We start from the raw sequence: 15556 nt of genomic DNA, 5'->3' as shown, positions 1-15556 counted from the left end.
ATTTGTTAATGTTTAAAATGTATGTAAAAAAAATGAACGTTCTATATATAAATAGACAATCTACAATTGGTTACTGTGTCTACTTTGGTTCCCACATCATTTCATGATCATCCCACAAACAAAAGGTTATTTCTCGAAGTAGCATGGAGACTGAATATCGTGGGATCGCTGCAGTTCTCACTGATATCATTTGGCTTTAATCTTTACTCTCAAAGCTTCACATCTCCACTTCTATTCCCAAAATTCTAATAATCTTGGAGCTTTTTTCCCTATACAAATCCCTTTATACACTTCAAAACCAAACATTTTGAGTTGGACCTCCATTTCGTAGAGTGACCACGTTCAACATCAACATGCATGTCTCACTCACATTCCAGCACAGTTCCAACTTGCTGATATTTTAACTAAACCCACTTCTAAGTCCAATTTTACTATGTTCATAGATCAACTTATGGTTTTGGATAATCCAAACCTAAGTTTAAGGAAGTATGTTAATCATACTTTTCACAACATAATCAAAACACATAAATAATTGTTTATTTAAAGGAGGAGTTGTTGATCATACTGAAGTATTTTTCCTGGCATAGGTTAAAGTTTGATCTTGGATCGATTCAAAGATATCATCAGTGAGTTTATCGTTCTCTAAATGATGTCTTAAACCCTTCGCATGTATATATTCGATTTAATGTTGTTTTATTGTTTTTCTTGGGAAAGACAGTAAGAGATTTTTTATGGATTTTAGATGTGAATGTGGAAAGTATCTTTTTTTAATTATCTGTATGAGGGTTGGATCACCCTTTGAGTGAGCCGATTTAATTTAATTTAATTTAATTGCTTATTGCTTATTGCTTATTGCTGATAAAAAACAAAATCTAAAAATACCAAAAGTAAAAGTAAATTTACATTTTTAAAAATAAAAAGATTTTATCCTTTGTAAAAACATAATAATCAATAAAGGTCATATTCCAAATAGAATTAGAGAATATAAAAAATTAATATTTTAATAAGAATATAAAGGAATTGGAAGACAAAACAAGACCTAAAAATACTAAAAATAATTCTTATAATCTAACTCATAGGCAAGTTAGCCATACATTATTTGAGTACAATGATAGAAAAGTGGAAACATACTAATGTTAGTATATAAGTTAGTAAATTTAGATTGATTATATCCTCTATTTTTGTTTTTACAAGTTTTCTTTTTCTGCACATACATGTTTTTATAAAAAAAATTAAAATCTTAACTTTTTTAATATTTTACTATCTTAATTTTGTTACAAGATTTTATCATAATTTATGTTTTGTTATTATATTATGCAATGAATAAATATGTATTTTTTTACTTAAGCTTTTATAAAGTTCAAACTATGGTAAAAGTGTAAATATAATTTTTTAAAAATATAAAACTATTAATTTTTTTTGGCAGTTGTTATGAAAATTTTGAGATAAAAAAAATATATCCAAAAAACATTAATAATTATTTTACAATGAATTTATAGTCATCTCTGTGATAAAAATACACAGTGACAAATAATAGACATCCATGACTAAGATTATATTATTTTATGACTCTTTTTTATAACAATTTCAGGGTAGTTTCTATCTCAAAAAACATAAGTGAAAGTTCATCCCATTTAATTAATGTTTATTGAACCAATTGAGTTATCTATCTTAATAATCTTATTTAATTAAAATTTGCAATGATTTTGTGTTTGGATAAACGCATTTTAATTTATAGTGGGAAATGCCCATTCTTTAAAAAAATTCTTAAATTTGAATTTACTTTTTAATTGTGCAAGACTTTACCTTTAAATTTATTAAATTTTAAAAAATAATAAACAATTACATATTTATTCTTAAATTTGAATATGAATGTTTTTTAGTCTATAAAAGTTTAGAATTCAACTTAAATAATTGTTCAGCAGTAAGTTTACCTTCTTTTACAGCAAAGTATATATAATTCAAAATAATATAGATTAATAAATTGATTTGTTTTAATTAACTTTATGCATTGTTTTATATATATATATATATATATTGAAAATTATCTGTACACTTTATTGATCACAAATCAATATTTTTTTTTTTTATAATTTGAATTTTATACTTTTACATGGAGTTTATATTCTAAAAATTTATGTTTTATATGGTTTTCCTTAATTTTTATTATATTCTATTTTGTGGTATTCTTTGTATATTCCTGCAAGTTAATATAAATTTTATTACTCTTATTTATTATTCTATAATTAAATTGTTTTATAAGGTTTAAAAACTTAGAGAAAAAACTGTTTGAGCCAATAAAGACATTTCAGTTTAATCTTGTTAAACGTCAAGTAGATTAATCACATTATTTAATAATTAACAGTTTCAAATTTCAAATATTAATATTTATTACCATTCCATTAATAATTAATAATCACTGAGTGAAAACGCTTTAGGTTCTAGAACATGTATTTGGTGACTCACTTCAAAAAAATCTCCCTAAACTTTTTATCTTTTGGTCAACAATTTCCAGTTTCAACAGATTTCATGTGATACCAAAGATGTTACAGCAATATATATTTTTAATAAATTTAGCGTTTAATGATAACTGTACTAATTATATTAACTTATTATTTATACGGTTATCTAATTAAAGATTATAAATTATTAGTCGTTAAATAATTATTTAAAAACTTATGCCCTAGAAATATAAGTTTTTTTGTGGAGAATTCCTAGCAAAATATCTTTAACCTTTGCATTTCTTCATTAAGTTACAAACTTAATCTTAATTAACTTAACTGTAATTTTTTTTTAACATACCAAAACATCTTATAAACCATGTGCATGTGTTAGGGTCTGAAGGTATAAACATATGTTCCAAAGATAAAACTGAGAAAACATCATTGAATTTAACCTTAGTACATAACCAACATCTCAGAATACTCAAAATACAAATAAAGGAGAATCCATGCTACAAACTCAAACTCAAACATAAACACAAACACAAGCAAACTTAAACTTACAAACACAAATGAAAGCACAACCAACATCCTCGTTTTCTGCAACAAATTAAAGACTCAACGAAACTAAATTACCACCTTCATTCTTATCCCAGTTACATATCAGAGTTTCTTCTAGGGATCAACTCGGTGGAAGATGCACTGCTGCTGTTCTTCCTTCCAACATTCTTCCTCTTCATTCTGATGTACATGCCAAACACATAAGAGCAGAAACCCCAAATGCACAAAACGGTTGAAACGGCCTTGAAACCTCCAAAGGGATCTTTATAAACCGCCACCCCACCCAACACGTTTATGGACAACAACGCCGTGGAACAAATCCCACCGGTAAGAGAAGATGTCAGAAAAACCATTCCTGCAGTTCCCATAAAGCAACACTGCCACGTCACCACAGTAGACACAATGGTTACCCAATAAACGGTGGTGCCCTTATCGAAACCTCCCTCGGCCTCTCTCTTCATGTCAGAAAACCCTTTGTCGCACGCCATGCCCACAGTGGCCAATACAGTTGCTGCAATCTCCATTATGAGCTGCATCTCCATCACCATCTGGTAGCAGTTCACGCTCTGGTAGATCTTCTCCATCACTGGCAAATACAAAGAAAACAACAAACCTGCACCGATGGTGGAAGAGAACCCTATGAAGTACTCCCTGTCTGTGAGACCCTGTGGCTTCTCGTGGCTAGAATCCAAGGCTAGAATGATGGAGCTAATGGTGATGAGGATCACACAATTTAGGTTTGAAAAGGTTATTTTTTGTTTGACAATGATGGAGGAGAGAATGAGAGTGAAAACTAACTGGGAGGACAAGAGAAGTGCTGAGGTTGAAACTGGAAGGTATGCAACTCCCCATGATATCAAAAGGTTGTTAAACCCTAACATAAGGCCAACCAAAACTGAAAACCAAAACAGCTTTTGACCAAAACCAGTGAAAGGTTTTCTCTTTGTGTAGTTAAGGAGGACAGGGAGAAAAATGGGAAAGAGTAGGAGGGGAAAACCTGCACTCTGAACCCAAGTAGACACCCATTTGCTAGAGCCTTTGTGAATAAAGTAGTATTTTGAAAGCAAACTTGCTGAGAGTGACCCAACAAAAAGTAGAACGTAGTTAAGAACTAGAAGAGGCAAGTACCTCTTGTTGGTGGTGGATTTTTGATCCTCAGCATTGTTCTCTTCTTTGTGGTTGTTCTCCATGAATGAGTTGAGATTTGGAAGAGTTTCCTCCACAAAAACTATCTCACTCTCAGCATCAACATCGTTTGTGCCGTTCTGGTTAGGGCTTGCCAGAAACTGGCGATGCAATGCTGCTGCTGTGGATGGCGATGTGGTTGCCATGGATGCTGCTAGATTGAGAAGAGAAAGATTTTTTTTTGTTTCTTTGATCAACAAAGATAGAGAATTGGTTTGGAATAGGTAGAACCAGCTCTTCTCTTATATAGAGTAATGAACAGCTTTTATTGTGTATATTCATTTATGGTTAATTAATAAACTAGCATTTATGAATTTATGAATTAAACATTTCACTGCATAAAGACAGAAAATATGACAGCTAATAACATGCGTTAAAGTTTATTCTATAAAGTTATACTTGATGGATTGATACGTTTGAGTTATGCTATTACTATGTATTAAGTTTTTAAATAATTTTAAAAAATATTATATTAAATGTTTAGGGGTTTAGGGTTCTAAAAAGTATCAATTGATTCTTCAAATTGTAAATTTTTTGCAAACTTGATCTATTTTCATAATTTTAAGGTGTGGTTTTATTAAATTTGATTTTTTTTATGTCCAAAGAGCTCATGGAAATATTGTAACTAAATTTAAGAAGATTAACATAATTAAATTATCTCTTCTTTCCAACTATCTTATCTTTAATATGTATTTATTATATTATAATAAAAGCAATTTAATATGTCAATAGAATTAATGTTATGCATAAACTTGTATCACACATTAAACTAATAACAATGATATTTATTAGCATTCCCAGATAGGCATCATCAAATGTGGTATATTCATATTTTGATTTTCATCTAATAAAAGTTTACAAATTTATAACACTTCTACATGTGAAATATTTTAATTTGTGTTAATAAATAATAAATCATAGTTTGAATTTTTTTTGAAAAATCTGAAAAGGAATGGAATGGTATGTTAAGAAAAATATAGTTTGCAACAATTTATATACCTGCATTATTTGTACATATTTGTGCATGTATTTTTATGGGCAAAAATTTATACTTTTTAATAATAGTTTTGTTATAATTTTGAAAATTTGGCCTTGTATAAATTTTTGAAAAAATGCATGTGGTAAGATACATGAGAATGAACAAAAAAATGAGAGTGATTATTACACAATTCCAAAACAGTGTTCTGATGTGGCAGTAAAATTGGTATGAAAAAGCTGAACCAGTAATTGAATTACAATTAGCGAGGAAGCTATTGGTGTTTGGATCATGCATGCGAGGTGTTCGGTCAATGTTGAAAGCAATCACTCCAAATTCTTATCTGTCTCTTCAACTTTAACGTGGGTGCGCAAAAAAATTTATTTCTTCACGTGAGTTTCATTACAATTAGGTTTAATTTTCTTGATAAGTCCAAAAACAAAATTAAAAGTTTTATGCAATTATTTAATAAAAAATATTTATCTATATCTTAGTTGGCAATAAAACTACTTTGTTTTTAATGTAAAGCCTGCTCTTCAATTATAGGTTGTGAGATTTTGCAGATAAATATTTAATTACGTGTCGTTTTCATTAAAAACTTGATTTTTTTTACTTACACTATATGTAATTTTAACAAAATTTTACATTTATCAAATCATACCCATATATATGTTAATTTAATTATTCAGAAGAAAAGGAAGTCATATGATGGATTTTAATGATTTTGGGATTGATTTTGAATGTTACTGTTATTAAAATTTATGTAATGCTTATATGATAAAAAATCAACTCAGTTATAAATCTTTACAGTAAAATATGAATGGTAAACGAATGAATAACTAAGTACACAAATTTATATTTAATGTTTGAATAGCATTGGGTGAAATTTGGAGAGATAAGAATAATTGTTTATTTAAAGTTGGTGTGATTGATTATTCTGAAGTTTTTTTCCTAACATAACTTAAAGTTTGGTTCTGGATTGTTTCAAAAATATATCTTTTGTTATCTGACTGGTGTCTAGAACCTATTCGATTGAATGTTCTTTCTTCAAATGGTAGTGTAGGGGAATGTTTTTGTTTATTCTTACTCTATATGAGGGTTGGACCATCCCTTAAGTGAGCCGATTTAATTTAGTTGTTTCTTTATGATAAAATAAAAAAAATTGATTGAGCATATAAATTATATAAATTAAAATATTATGTAATAAAATATTGAGAGATAGTTTATAACATATATGAAACACATGTAATAAACCTGGATATATGTCTAGTCTGATATTTCCTTTGGAAACAATAATAATCTATATGATTTTTTTTAGAGGTTAAGTTTCAAGTTCTAGGGTTGGTATGTTTTCAATAAAGTGATCTTTTATAAGAGTTATTCCTTCGGTTGGGTTGTTGGTTGTTCTTGCTCTTTTTGCCCTTGTTGTGGTTGCAAAGAGATTGTATTGGGTTTGGGTTTGGGTTTGAGTTTGTACGGATTATATTTGAATTTGTACGAGTTAGTTTTGAATTTGTACGAGTTAGTATAAAAAAAAAAGTTTCAAGTTCTAGGGTTTAATATTAAGATTTTGGAGAAGGTTCTAGAGTATAATATGAATGTATGTGTTATGTTGAAAATGTTTAATTTTGTTCTTGAATGATTATTACTTTAATTCAAATATATTGTGATTTATACCTGCATGAAATGATATACTTGTGTATGATGTGTGAATTGGAGGTCAAAAGTTTGTTATGGTTTATTAATTATGGTTGTTCATGAGTATTAAGAAAAAGTGTATGTTATAACATCAATTATGTAGCTTCACAAATGGTATAAGTTACATTGAATAAAACATCTAATTTTTTTTTATCAGCAAAAAAAGAATAAATAATGGAGATATTTCAGGGATACATTAACCCTTATACAAAAACCTCAAACCACTCACAGAACCTCAAGAATAGCATCATACTCTTAACTAACCTGAATTTTTAATAACAAACTTCATGCACACTAGTGTTTCGAGACACCAATCAGAATCAGAATAAGAAAAACATGCTAGTCTAACCTCTGCAGTTACCATGACCAAACTTTCAGCTGAACCATCAGGAAGATTTTACCATGATCTATAGTACCGTTCCTAAAAAATCTTTTCGTTCCATTGTTTCCAAAATTCTCCAACGACAGTTATCCATACACAAAACCATATGTTATTGATGACTTCACTTTCCTTGGTCAACCTAAACTGGGTGAAGTGCTTGGTCAATCAGAATAAAACATCTAGTGGTAAGAAGTTCAATGAGGTTTGTTGTTTCATTAGATTCACATGTTTTGGAGTCTAAATAAAAACACATGTTGAAGTTTGTGTGAGAATATACTTTGATTCATGTAGTCGAGATTGTGTACCTTAGGAGCTAAAATGAGTCAGGTGTTAAATTTCTAGTGGTGAATGCTTAATATGGATATTCCAAAAGATGTCAATAGACATTACTTGATGAATATACTAAGTATGTGGATCCATGAGTGATCTGTAAGTATGCATGCATGTGTATGATGAATAAAAACATGAATTGTGTGTGTGATTATCTGTTCCAACATTATTAGAATAAACTTAGACGGTATGGATTTTATTTAGTTCATTTTTTTTAGCTTATCTTTGCATTATTTCCTATGTGATGATTAGTTAGGAATGAATAGGTATAAATACCTTTTTGGTCCCAACATTTAGGTTAATATTTAATTTACTATAATGGTTTTTAAAAAAAATCATTTTCTCCACGTCAGAGTCTCGTCATCATCCTCAACCCTAAACCCTCTTTTTTTCCCTCTCTCTCAACCCTAATCATCTTCCTTTGCAAATGCAACCTTTCTCCGGCCTCACATTACCCTAGGGCTTTCGTTAATCACTTTAATAAAAGGTTGTTGTTCGGTGCAGTGGAAGCACACAAGGTTGCTTTTTCACTGGAGTTTCTCAACTATTCAAAAGATTTCAATTCTCTTTGTCGTGATCTACATGTTTTAATTTTCCTTCCATGTTAGAATTAAGTCTTTTGTAAAGATTAGATTAGAGGTAATATGGTCAGCTTTAGGTAATATGTGAGGATTAGGGTTGTGTTTGAGAATGGGCAGGTAGATCTAGTGGAGGTTTTTACTGTGGTACAAAGGAAGACTTGGTCTTGGGTCACAGTAAAAGAAAAATTGGTTGTTTTCTCCAACTCAAACTGGTGTTTGGAACCTCATTGTTGTGTCAGGTATTTGAAAGATTGATTGTTTGGTTTTATTAACTAATGTTTTTGCCCAGACTTGGAAGTGGTGGCATGTTTTGTGCAGGTTTCATCGGGTCCTCCCACCTGGTAAGGTTGGATTGAGGTTTGGAAGGTATAATGTGTTTGTGCAGGTTTTTTTTTTGTCTTTCCTACTTGGCAGGGTAGGGTTGATTATTTTGATCTTAGATTGCAGTAAAGGAAGTGTTTTTTATGTACACTTCTCGATCTGGTGGTGGAATCTTTATGGTGTTTGAACTTTGGGAGATTGATATGTTGCGTTTTTGGTACTGATATGTCCAGTTTTGGGAAGGTGTTGTGTGCTTTTTATAGGATATATCTGGTTTATGTATCCTCATCATAGGATCGGTTTGTTGATGTTGGCGTACTTCAGCCTGCTGCAAAGTTATTGTTTAGTTGTTGGATGTATGTCCTATATTGAGGGTGTGATCTCTTTGGTGGGTATATGTTGGGTTTCTATATCTTGAACTGGTTTTTTATTTTGGTTTGTAGTGTAATGTTTGTTGGATCCTTAGTTGGTAGGGTGCTAGGAAACTTGTTTTGGGTGTTTTGTATAAGGGTTGTGACACTCCTGAAGTGTCTCATTTTATTTTATTTATTCTGATAAAAAAAAGGTAATATGTGAGGATACAAGCTATGAGGTAATAGCTTTGGTACCTAGGTAGGCTTCAAGTAAGTTGTTTTTGTGTCTTTCTTCACATCTAATAACATTTCTTGTATAAGGTTAAAACATCCTTTCAACTCTCTTATTTATTTATTTATAAAAATATACATCAAGACATCTATAAAATTTTATTTGGATTAATCATAAAATAAATACAATCAATCATAAAATAAATACAATATACAGTGGAATGGAAAGATACATTTTGGGAACATGACCTATTGAAGATTAATAATATCTAACACATTTTAAGTACTTTAAGTTTCTAAACTCAACTCCATGAATTTATTGCACAAGAGTGTACATCAATTTTATGTTCTATGACTTAAACCTTAATTGAAGTAAGAATATATTTTTTTGGTAATAGGTTATGTGATTAATACTTCAAATAAACAACATATCATCATATTATTTCAAACATGTAATTTCAAACTATTGGAATCAACATTCATAATCTTTTATATATATATATATATATATATATATATAATACCATACAAAATTCAACACTGTGCACGATCATATCTACTAAATTTAGAATCATTACATGTAAACATGAGTACATAGGAATTTGTACAAGAATTCACTATAAATTTTGTTGAGTGAAATTTATTTATTTTTTAAATAAGTCATTTTTTTCTCATTCTAATTAGTTCAAAAGTTACTAACTACAGAGACAATTTCTCTAGTCTCCCAAACCAGCAGATAGAACATACAGATCTACCACAAAAAATCCGTACAGCCCGTACAATTTCAAAAACCAACCCGTACAAAATCAAAATTAACCTGTACAAAATCAAACCTAACCCGTACAAACCCAAATAGACTCAAGACCAAACCCAATACAATCTTTTTGCACCCACAACAAGGGACAAAAAGAACGACAGAAGCTTAGAACAACAAATAGCCCAACCGAAGGAGTAACTCTTATAAAAGCTCACTTTATTGAAAACATACAAGCTTTAGGATCAATGCACCACTCAGAGTAAGTAAAACTAGCAGAAACAGTTTTAGAAGTTACCCAAGACCAAGCCTTTAATTGTGCCAAAGTGAACGCTTCCGAAGGATCGATCACCCCTCCTTGAAATATATGTTTATTCCTGTGCTTCCATAATTCACTAACTATAGCAATCCAAACACAATTCCATACTACATTAACCAATTAATTTGCTTTCAAAGTTGTATATCTATACATGCTACCAAATAATTAATAAAAAAAGTTATAATTCTATCTATTATAGAACAACATCCTCAAGTAACCTGTCCATTTCAATATACTTTAAAAATAATTATTATTTTTATATAAAATTTACTTGTAATCAAAGTAACAAACTAACCTAGCAGAAAACTTTCACTCCTAGTCACTTGAAAATCTAATATAAAACAATGTAAGAATTTAAACAGTAAAGGGATTAGGTTGAAAGAGACTGAGATAAAAAATAAAAATAAAAGGTAAAAAAAAAAAAACGAGAGGAGGGAAAAGAATGGGCTTTGGACCAGTGTACAACTTCTCACAACTATAATCTCTAAATTTTTTTAACTTTTACATTTAAAATAATTTGTATTAAATTAAATAATTTAATTATAATTGTTCAAAATATTTTTAATTCTAGAATGATCTATTTAATATAATATTTTAATGTTACAAAATGTATTTTAATTAAATGTAAACAAATTCTCATAATTGTCATTAATTATTTGTATTGTATTTATTATTATTTGAAAACAATTTTCAAAGTTTTGTACTTTTTTATTGTAATGTGTTATATAACTAAATATGAACTTACTAGTTATTTTATAAAATACATTAATTTTTTTAACACGAAGAAAATTAATATTTTAGTCAGATTTTCAACTGGTTCTGTAAAATAAAAATAAATTAAAAATATTTTATTATTTAAAGATAAAGTCTTATGTGATTAAAAAATTTAATGATCACTTAACTCTTTTATTATATATATTGTATATGTAAATTGAACCGAGTAGTTCTTACTCTTAAATTTAAAGTTATCTTCTCGATTCCTAGATTATTAATTTATTTTGACTTCATAGTCTATCAGATATTGATAAAGACAATCTTCGTGATGTTGACCATAAATGGTTTAAGATGAGCGTGATAAGACTAAAATCAAATATGGATTACTTGTTAATTAATGATAAGTTAACGAAAAAAAGACTTAGAACCTATTATTATAAATAGTATAAAGAGATGGCCCAATAAAACTAAAAAAATTCATTATCTAATAATATAAATAAGTGATGAAGTGAACAAGTAGGTGAATTTCATTTATGACATATTTAATACTGAAACTAACTTAGATCATCAAGTAGTCATGATGAATAGAAGTTGAAGACTTGAAGGAGAATTAATTGTTGTCATCTTCAAATAAGTCCCATAAAAATAAAAACACAAACAATAAAACTATAAAATAACTAAATTTTTCAATTAATTTTCAATTACTTTTACCAAACACATAAGTTAATACTAATAGTTAATTTATCATTATTTTACAACCTTTCTTTGACAAAAAAATTATTTTTTATTTTTATTATTTTAATAGTGAATTGAGTTCGTGTTGAAATTAATATGGTAGAGGGATAATTTGCCAGTCATTTGTACCTTTTGCTTTCATAGTACAAAATATTTGTGAGCTCTGACTTTGGGTGTAAGATTTTGTTCTCTTTTTAATGAATATGTGGATAATTTTTTTTGTATTGAAGAAATATGCATGATAGTGGAGTTTGACATAGGGAAAATACTAAAGTTAGTGTCTTAGAATGAAATTAGAGAGAATCTAAATAAAAAAGTAACTCTTTAATTTGAGCATGTTTACGGAGGAGAAAATAAAATAAACTATATATAAACTAAAAATAAAAATTTAGAAAATTATACACTTGAGTATCTATAAGATAGTTTATATATAAACTAATTTTAACTTACAACATCATAAATAGCATTTGTTTACAATATTTGCTTATAAACAAAATTATTATTTTAATGAATCTCACGTATATAGGTATATAGGTGGATTAAAATTAAAGAGAGTGAAATTTATATTAAAATAATATTTTTATTCATATTGAAATACTTATTTCTCACAATATAGGTTGTGAGATTTTGCAGTTCAGATAATCTAATAATCTTATATTTGAATTTTAAAATATACAAATATATAAAAATAAATATTTAATTACTTCTACCGTATGTGTTGTTTTTTTTTTCTTAAAACACTATTTATTTATTTACTTTCCAGAATATGTGATTCTAACAAAATTTTATATTTATAAAATCATATCCATATATATGTTAATTTATATTCAGTAAAGGAAGTGATATGATGAATTTTAGTGATATTGAGATTGATTTTTAATGTTACTGTTATTAAAAAATTTATGTAGTGTTTATATACACAATTTTTACCTTTAATCTCTCCTCTTAAAAATATTATAAGCTGAATTAAACCAAAACTCAAGAGATTCATCACTTTGTCAAGTCTATTTATCATTAAAAGTCGAAATCGGCCTCGAACCTTGCACTACCTCCAGAAGTTGACACACCTGAAGCCTCTCCCACTCAAAGAGACCCCTTCTCCAAAAAAAAATTCATCTTCAAACATTGTTACTCAAAACCCCACAAAGACTCAACGAAATATCTTTATCAACGCTAAGAAAGTAAAATCTCGAAAATTTACTCTTCAAAGTAACATTATCCACCCATTTGTCTGTCTTCTTAGAAAGAAATATCATTCCCGCTACCAACTTCCCACTTAAAGCAGTCTTCAAAACTCCTACCCCATTCTTCCAACTTCCAAATCTCCTTCAAGTCCCTCCACCAGAGATATTCACAACTATTCATCCTAGGTTGTTTCAGAAATATCCAACCTCCATACTTAGACTCTACAATCTCATTCCATAAACCACCCTTGGACGAACCTATGCCAAATCCATTTTTCAACAAGGTTGTGTTAAAGACCTTAATATCAATAATGTCAAGATCTCCAACATCACGAGACTCAAACTCCCAACCCCAAAGAAAGTCCCTCTAATTTTTTTCGATCTTCTTTAATACAACTGAAGGAATTCTGAATAAGAATAAGAAATTAAACCCTTGATTATTTTAACTACCAATTATTTAGTTTCTAAATTTGGTAGCAAAAATCTTGATTGCTAATTAGATACCGATTTAAAAACTTTAACAATAATAGAAATTAATTTAGAAACCATTTTTCTTTTAGTTTTTAAAATGGTTTCTAATTTAGTTAGTATTGCAACTAATTATTTTAGTCTATAAAAATTAGTTTCTATTTCATGATTTTCTTATAATGATAAGTTACATACACCAAATTGGAACTCAGACTCATAGGTCCCTAGCAAGATTGGCACATGAATATGGTCCACTCGTGTATCTGCAGCTTGGAGAGCTAGGGTGCATGGTGGTACCTTCACCAGAAATGGCCAAAGAAGTGATGAAAACACATGATGTCATCTTTGCAAATAGGCTTCGTGTGCTTGTTGTTGATGCTATCACTTATGGCTCTAAGGGCATGACCTTCAGCTCTTATTGGAGGCATATGAGAAATATTTGCACCATGGAACTGCTAGCACCAAAGCATGTTGACTCCTTCAGATCAATCAAGCAGCAAGAGTTGTCAAATTTTGTCAAGAAGATATCTTTGAGTGAAGGGTCACCTATTAATCTCACTGAGAAGATTAGTTTTTTGTCATATGGACTTATATCTCAGATTCTTTTTGGTACAAAATCCCAAGACCAAGAGGCTTACGTGGAACATATGAAGGGTGTTGTTGAGACAATTGCAGGGTTCTCTGTGGCTGATCTGTATCCTTCTATTGGAATTCTTCAAGTTATTATTGGGATTAGGATCCATCAGGTACTTCAGAACATTGTCAAGGATCACAGAGACAAAACTTTGGACACACTGGCTTTTGGTGAAGAAGATAGGGAAGATCTAGTTGATGTTCTCTTAAGGCTTTAGAAAAATGGTGATCTCGAACACCCCTATCAGACAACTCTGCAAAATAAATACAAAATGGCCATGAACACCCCCTATCAAAGCAACCTTTTGGTATGTTTCAGTTATCTCTGCAAAATTGTCTATATAAAACTAATACTTTGTATGTATGATGTTTTTTGCTCGTTTGGTTGATGATTGATAGAGTCCAAGTAGATCGATAATACAAGTTTATGGATATGACAGAAACACATTTTTTATTATTGATTGAAATTTATTAAAAATAAATACTTATCAGATAAAATTTAATGAAAATCACTGAAATATCAGTAAAAGCATGTTGTTAGCCGTTTTTAAGTTATTTACATTAACTGATAGATTTGACTGTGATGAACTTTTTGGTGATTATTGAACTTGTTAGAAGTGTAACACACCCTGATATTTCTTTCAGGACATATTCAGTGCTGCAAGCACACTTCATCCACAATCTTGGAGGGTTAATTGATGTGTTTTTATATCTTGTTGTGGTATGTTAATGTGGCTGATGTGTTCTAATGTTTGTTGGATTCCCAGTTTATTGGATGACAAGAAGCTTATGTTAAGATATTAGTATAAGAATTAAGATACTTTTGAAATACCTCATTTTATTTTATTTATTCTTTAGTGATAAATAAAACTTCATCAATAATTATGGATAATGTCAGAATTAGTGAAGAACCCTGGGGTGATGTTGAAAGTGCAAACTGAGGTAAGAAAGAACTTTGATGGAAAAGGATATGTGGATGAAACAAGTATTCATGAGCTGAAATACTTGAGATCGGTTATCAAAGAAACATTGCGTGTGCATCCACCTGCTCCATTGCTGCTTCCAAAGGAATGCAGTGAGAAATGGGAGATTAATGGGTATGAGATACCAGCCAAAAGCAAAGTGATTGTTAATGCATGAGCATTTGAGAAGGATCATAATCACTGGATTGAAGCAGAGAAATTTGATCCTGAAAGGTTCCATGATAGCTCAATTGATTACAAAGGTGGTAAGTTTCAGTTTATCCCATTTGGCATCAGTCTTGGCATTGTGAATGTTTAATTCTCACTTGCAAATTTGCTTTTCCATTTTGATTGGAAGTTGCCTTAAGGGAATAGAACTCAAGAAAACATGATTTGGTGTGGATTCCTATCACTCACTACTCACCTCTTTGAACACTCTAATGCATATTTTATCAAGTGCTTATATGTTGAAACTATGCACCATATTATAATTAGAAAAAAAAAAGCAACTTTTTTGTTAAAATAGAATATTTTTGAAGATTATATTGCATATTTCATCTAGCGTTGTTGAAAATCATGTTTTAGATTACAACCGAAAAAAAAACAATTTTTTTACTAAAATTAAGTAATTTTAAAATTATATTAACCAAATCGTAATTATAAATTAGAGTAATTCAATTTGTAGTTAAATTAATATTTTCTTACTTCATCATGTTGAACTTATTTAT

General features: G+C 29.3%; 2 protein-coding genes across 2 annotated transcripts; one reads left to right on the top strand and one right to left on the bottom strand.

The window, feature by feature from the left end:
• Positions 1-2866: 2866 nt before the first annotated feature.
• On the bottom strand, positions 2867-4429 carry LOC137822713 (putative purine permease 4). The gene has a single exon (XM_068627660.2). The coding sequence runs from the start codon at positions 4331-4333 to the stop codon at positions 3098-3100; it is 1236 nt and encodes a 411-aa protein (XP_068483761.1). The 5' UTR covers positions 4334-4429; the 3' UTR covers positions 2867-3097.
• Positions 4430-13412: 8983 nt separating this feature from the next.
• LOC137821653 (ibogamine 10-hydroxylase) lies at positions 13413-15195 on the top strand. The gene is given in 4 exon segments (XM_068626353.2): positions 13413-14141; positions 14512-14530; positions 14533-14554; positions 14751-15195. Coding segments are annotated over 4 exon segments (1215 nt in total).
• The last annotated feature ends 361 nt before the right edge of the window (positions 15196-15556 follow it).

This window comes from Phaseolus vulgaris, chromosome 9, assembly GCF_051622355.1.
Source record: "Phaseolus vulgaris cultivar YP4 chromosome 9, ASM5162235v1, whole genome shotgun sequence".
Taxonomy (NCBI): Eukaryota; Viridiplantae; Streptophyta; class Magnoliopsida; order Fabales; family Fabaceae; genus Phaseolus; species Phaseolus vulgaris.
Note: the sequence above shows the minus strand (reverse complement) of the source record. Positions and strands in the feature narration are given on the sequence as shown.